Source organism: Sus scrofa, chromosome 9 (assembly GCF_000003025.6).
Source record: "Sus scrofa isolate TJ Tabasco breed Duroc chromosome 9, Sscrofa11.1, whole genome shotgun sequence".
Lineage (NCBI taxonomy): Eukaryota > Metazoa > Chordata > Mammalia > Artiodactyla > Suidae > Sus > Sus scrofa.
Genome location: NC_010451.4, coordinates 76,766,124 through 76,772,123, shown reverse-complemented (window position 1 = coordinate 76,772,123; position 6,000 = coordinate 76,766,124). Strand labels below are relative to the sequence as shown.

At 36.2% G+C, this 6,000-nt stretch overlaps 1 protein-coding gene across 1 annotated transcript in view; it reads right to left on the bottom strand.

The window, feature by feature from the left end:
- SDHAF3 (succinate dehydrogenase complex assembly factor 3) overlaps positions 290-6,000 on the bottom strand; it is a 72,323-nt gene continuing 66,612 nt past the window's right edge. Inside the window, exon 2 of the mRNA XM_021063386.1 lies at positions 290-745. Within this exon, the coding sequence (XP_020919045.1) occupies positions 542-745 (204 nt within the window). The 3' untranslated portion in view covers positions 290-541. The remainder of the gene's footprint in view (positions 746-6,000) is intronic.

Genomic DNA, 6,000 nt, shown 5'->3' with positions numbered 1-6,000 from the left:
GTAAATATGTACCACATCTTTATCCACTCCTCTACTGATGGACATTTAGGTGGTTTCCATGTCTTGGCTATTGTATAGAGAACTGCAGTGAACATTCAAGTACATGCATCTTTTTGTGTCACGGTTTTCTCTGGATAGATGCCCAGGAGTGGGACTGCTGGATCAACTGGTAATTCTATTTTTAGTTTTTTTTGAGGAATTTCCACACTGTTTTTCATAAAAACAAATTTATATATAAAAACTTTTTAAGATGTCACAAGCTTGTCCATTTTAAAGCCATTCTTTCTTGCTTAGTCCAAAAAAAAAAAAAAAAAAAAAAAAAATCCCATGCAGCAAGTGCTATTACTTCAATGATGTAAGGTTTTATCCATTCACAATCTTAATCTGTTTATTACAGAAAGCATATAAAATTGCCTAATGTTGATGAAATTTCTTTTATTTATGGCTTTTTCAAAGCCAAAAAGCTTAATATACTTTAAAAACCAATGACTAAAATAGCGGCTCTGAACTTAAAATGCTTTGTTAAGCTTTACTGTATAGACTAAAATTTTGGTTTCCTGGACTCAGTAATACTAAATTGCCTATTGGGTTTAGTGGCTTCTCGCATCAACTCCTGCAACTGTCCAATCTGTTCATCACGAAAGTCATTAAGTTTTTCTTCTGGTAAGGAGATTCCAAAACATGCTTTTTCAGTTGAATTTTCTCTGTTTTCATTAGCTTGTTGCCATAGCACTGATGCATATGCCTAATAAAAAGAAAAAAATGAAGGTTATAGACATTAAAATAAGATTTACATTCACTCATTTAAAGGATCTGAAAAATTTCAATTCCTAGCTACCTATTTTTCTCTATTGCTGAGTCTTCCGCATTTAGCAAAGACACAAACACAGCTATATTGTTTAAGTGATAACTTTAAATACTTACTTCTAGCACTTTAAGAGTTTCACTGACATCTTGAATCTGGAAATCTAGAAGGTACAGAGTAAGAGTAGTCTGTGGCTGGACCTCAGGAGCATTCATAAACCACTCAAAAATTACATGCAAAATTGTATGTACACACACATACGCGAAATTGCAGGGTCATAACTTTCATCGGATTTTCACAGGGGGAGCTGTGGGTCTTATGAGCTTAAAAGTGGACCCTGAAGTGCATTAGGTTTACTCCTTTCTTCAGTTTAAAAATTAATTTAAATCAAACCTTTAGGCTTTCACTATTTAACGACCACCTTTGCCAGAAAAAAAAACTCTCTATTTTTCATGCTGTAATTTTTCTCTCATTCAGTTAGCATCTTCAGCCTAATACTCCAACTACCATTGTCTTACACAAATGGCACTTTTTAAAAAGCAGATTCTCACTCTAAAATCAATCTTTCAATCAGGCAAGCAATATCAAGTGTTTCAGTTTATGAAGCTAAAAGATTATGTGCACCCTCTGGGTAAGTAAACAAATTAGTTAATGCTGGATAATGCTGCTACTCTATCTGGTTTAAGATAATTAAATTGCTTATAACTGCTGGATTACCAGCATCACCAAAAGGAACTTATTTTTAATTCTGGATATTCTAAACCTTTATTTGAATTAGAAATAATTTCTTCACATTTTACAGAAATCTATTTCATATAATAACAAACAAAACCAAAAATTGCACTCACCATAGGATTTATAAGTATATGTCTCAGAGCAGTTTCTCAACCTTGGTACTACTAACAAATCAGAGTGGGGTGAGTGGGAATCTGTTCTTGCATTGCAGGATATTTAGCAACATCTCTGGTCTCCACCCACTAGATGCCAGAAGGACTGCTTCCCTCATTCTTGATCATTAAAACCATCTTAAAAACATTGCCAAATGTTCTCTTGCAGGCAAAACCACAGAGGTTGAAAACTATTGTCCTAAATAAACTTTCCAGCTTGTGGACAAATAGCATGCAAAAAATATTCATTGTGGCACTGCTTGTTAAAGCAAAAAATTGGAAACAGATGTACTTCAACAGGAGAAAGGGCAAGTGTTAAGACATGTCTTTATAATCCATTAACAATAATCAAATTAAAGGTCTGTATTAACATGAATAAATCTCCAAAACAATCAAGTTATTCATCTGTAGAAATGGAAAAACAATAATCAGATTCATATGAAAATGTGAGAGGCCTTGAACAGCCAAAATAATCTTGAAAAAGAAGAACAAAGTTGGAACATTCATAGTTCCCAATTTCAAAGCTTAATACAAAGTTACAGTCAGTACTCAAAGTAGTATGGTAGTGGCTTTAGGATAGATATACTAAATGAAACAGAACTCAAGAGTCCAGAAATACACCTTTACATACATGGCCAAATAACTTTTGACAAGGGTGTCAAGTCCATGCAGTGGGTTAAAGAATAGTCTTTTCAACAGATACTGCTGGGAAAATGGGTTTCCACATGCAAAAGAGTGAAGTTGGATCCCTACCTCCTATCACATAAAGACGTTAACACAAAATGGATCAAAGAGCTAAATGTAAGAGTTACAACTATAAATGTGGAAGAAAATGGGTAAATTTTCATGACTTTGGATTTGACAATGGAGTCAGATATGATACTAAAAGCATGAGCACACACACACACACACACACACACAAAAGACAAACTGGATTTCATCATAATAAACTCAAAGTGAAAAGAAAGGGAGGGAGAGGAATGGACTGAGTTTAGAGGTAGTACATGTAAACTATTACATTTAGAATGGATAGACAGCAAGGTCCTACTGTACACAGGGGACTCTTTCCAATCTCCTGGGATAAATCAGAATGGAAAGATTATTAAAAAAAAAAATGTATGGGAGTTTCCTGGTGGCCTGGAAGGTTAAGGAACTGACATTGTCATCACTGTGGCTTGGGTCTGATCCCTGGGCTGAGAATGAAAAAAAAGGGGGGGGGGATGTATTATGTGTGTAATTAGGTCACTTTGCTGTGTATAAGACATTGGCATAACACTGTACATCAACTATGCTTTAATTTAAAAAAAAAATAAACTACATAATGGGAGTAAATATGAATAGACATTTCTCCAAAACTCTACAAGCATCAGAATCAACATCATGAATATTTTCTCAGGTCAGTCTCCCAAAGCAATAGAAATAAGAGCAAAAATAAACCAATGGGACCTAATCGAACTGACAAGTTTTGCACAGCAAAGGAAACCAAAAAGAAAACAAAAAGACAACTTACAGAATGGGAGAAAATACTTTCAAATGATGCAACTGACAAGGCCTTAATCTCTAGAATATACAAGCAAATTATACAACCCAACAGCAAAAAACCCAATCAATCAATGGAAAAATGGGCAAAAGACCTGAATAGACTGTTCTCCAAAGAAGATATACAGATGGCCAGCAAACACATGAAAAAATGCTCAACATTGCTGATTATAAGAGAAATGCAAATCAAAACTACCATGAGATATCACCTCACACCAGTCAGAATGGCCATTATTAAGAAGTCCACAAATAACAAGTGCTGGAGGGGTTGTGGAGAAAAGGGAACCCTCCTGCACTGTTGGTGGGAATGTAAGCTGGTATAACCACTATGGAGAACAGTATGGAGATACCTTAGAAATCTATGCATAGAACTCCCATATGACCCAGCAATCCCACTCTTGGGCATCTATCCAGATAAAACTCTACTTAAAAGAGACACATGCACCCTCATGTTCATTGCAGCACTATTCACAATAGCCAGGACATGGAAACAACCCAAATGTCCATCAACAGATGATTGGATTCGGAAGATGTGGTATATATACACAATGGAATACTACTCAGCCATAACAAAGAATGACATCATGCCACATGCAGCAACATGGATGGAACTAGAGACTCATTCTGAGTGAAATGAGCCAGAAAGACAAAGACAAATACCATATGATATCACTTATAACTGGAATCTAATATCCAGCACAAACGAACATCTCCACAGAAAAGAAAATCATGGACTTGGAGGATAGACTTGTGGCTGCCCGACGGGAGAGGGAGGGAATGGGAGAGATCGGGAGCTTGGGGTTATCAGATACAACTTAGAATAGATTTACAAGGAGATCCTGCTGAGTAGCATTGAGAACTATGTAAAGATACTCATACTGCAACAGAACAAAGGGTGGGGGAAAAATGTATACATGTAAGAATAACTTGATCCCCATGCTATACAATGGGAAAAAAATAAAAAATAAAATTAAAAAAAAGAAGCACATGAAAGATAGTCAACATCATGAGTCATCAGAGAAATGAAAATCAAAATCACAATGATACCCACTAGAATGACTATAATAAAGATAATAAATAAAAGGAAAATAACAAGTGTTGGCAAGAAACTGAAGAAACTGAAATCTTACACATTGCTAGTGGGACTATAAAAAGGTATAGTCACTGAGATCTTCCACTTTGAGACAGTGACATGTCTTGGCACACCTTCAGCTTCCCAGAGCCACTAAGACAAAAAGGGCTGCTTAGTCATAAGGGTTTGTGAGACAAAAGACTTAGAGCAGGTTGAACAGTAAGGTTCATCTACAAAAGGCCTCCTTCAAGAATGGAAGAGGTGACTGCTTAATGCATAGAAACCAACACAGGGAACCATGGGAAATGAAAAAGTACATTCCAAATAAAAAGCAGGATAAAACCCCAGGGGAGAAAAACTATAATGAAATGGAGATAAGTGATTTACCAGATAAAGAGCTCAAAATATTGATTAAAAAAATAAAGAGGTCAGGGGAACAGTGCATAAACAAAGTGTGAATTTCAACAAAGAGAAAAAATAAAATATCAAACAGAAATCACAGAGTTAAGAACACAAGAACTAAAATGAAAAAAGAAAGGTTCAAAAACAGACTAGATGATACAGAAGAAAGGATGATAGAACTCTACAACAGGGCAGTGAAATTCATTCAGAGGAGCAAAATGAAAAACAGTGGTGACCACTTAAGAGACTTGTGGCACAACATCAGATGAATCAATATCTGCATTACAGGGATACCAGAAAGAGAAAAGAGAGAAAAAGGCAGAAAGCGTATTTAAAAAAATAATGGCTGAAAACTTCCTAACACGGGGAAGAAAACAAACATCCAGATCTAGGAAGCCCAAAAAGTTCCAGTAAGATAAGTTAATTATAAAGTGTCTTTGTCTCTTTATCAAAAGTTAAAAGACAAGGATAGAATATTAAGAACATCAAAAATAAAAACTTGTTGCATACAAGGGAACCCCCTAAGACCTTAGACTTCTCAGCAGCAACTCTGAATACATTGAGCCATTCCCTTCTTATATGCAAAGTGCTGAAAAAAAAATGCCAACTAATAATACTCTATCAGCAAGGTAGTTCTTCAGAATTGAAGCAGGAAAAGGCTTCCGGATAAACGAAAGCTGAAAGAGTTCATCACTATTAGACCAGCCTTATAGCAACTGTTAGAAGACCTATCAAGCTGAAACAAAAGGGTGCTAATTAATAACAGGAATAGAACAATACAAATCTCACCGATAAAGGTAAATATATACTTAAATTCAGAATACTCTAATGTTACAATGATGGTGAATAAATCACTTATAAATCTAGCATGAAGGCTAAAACAAAATTATTAAAAATTGGTTAATGCGGAAGTTCCGTCGTGGCGCAGTGGTTAACGAATCCGACTAGGAACCATGAGGTTGAGGGTTCGGTCCCTGCCCTTGCTCAGTGGGTTAACGATCCGGCGTTGCCGTGAACTGTGGTGTAGGTTGCAGACGTGGCTCAGATCCCGCGTTGCTGTGGCTCTGGCATAGGCCGGAGGCTACAGCTCTGATTTGACCCGTGGCCTGGGAACCTCCATATGCCATGGGAGCAGCCCAAGAAATAGCAAAAAGACAAAAAATAAAAAAATTTTAAAAATTAAAAATAAATAAAAACTGGTTAATGGGAGTTCTCACTGTGGCTCAATGGGTTAAGAACCTGACATAGCATCCATGAAGATGAGTGTTCAATCCCCAGCCTCGCTCAGTGGGTTA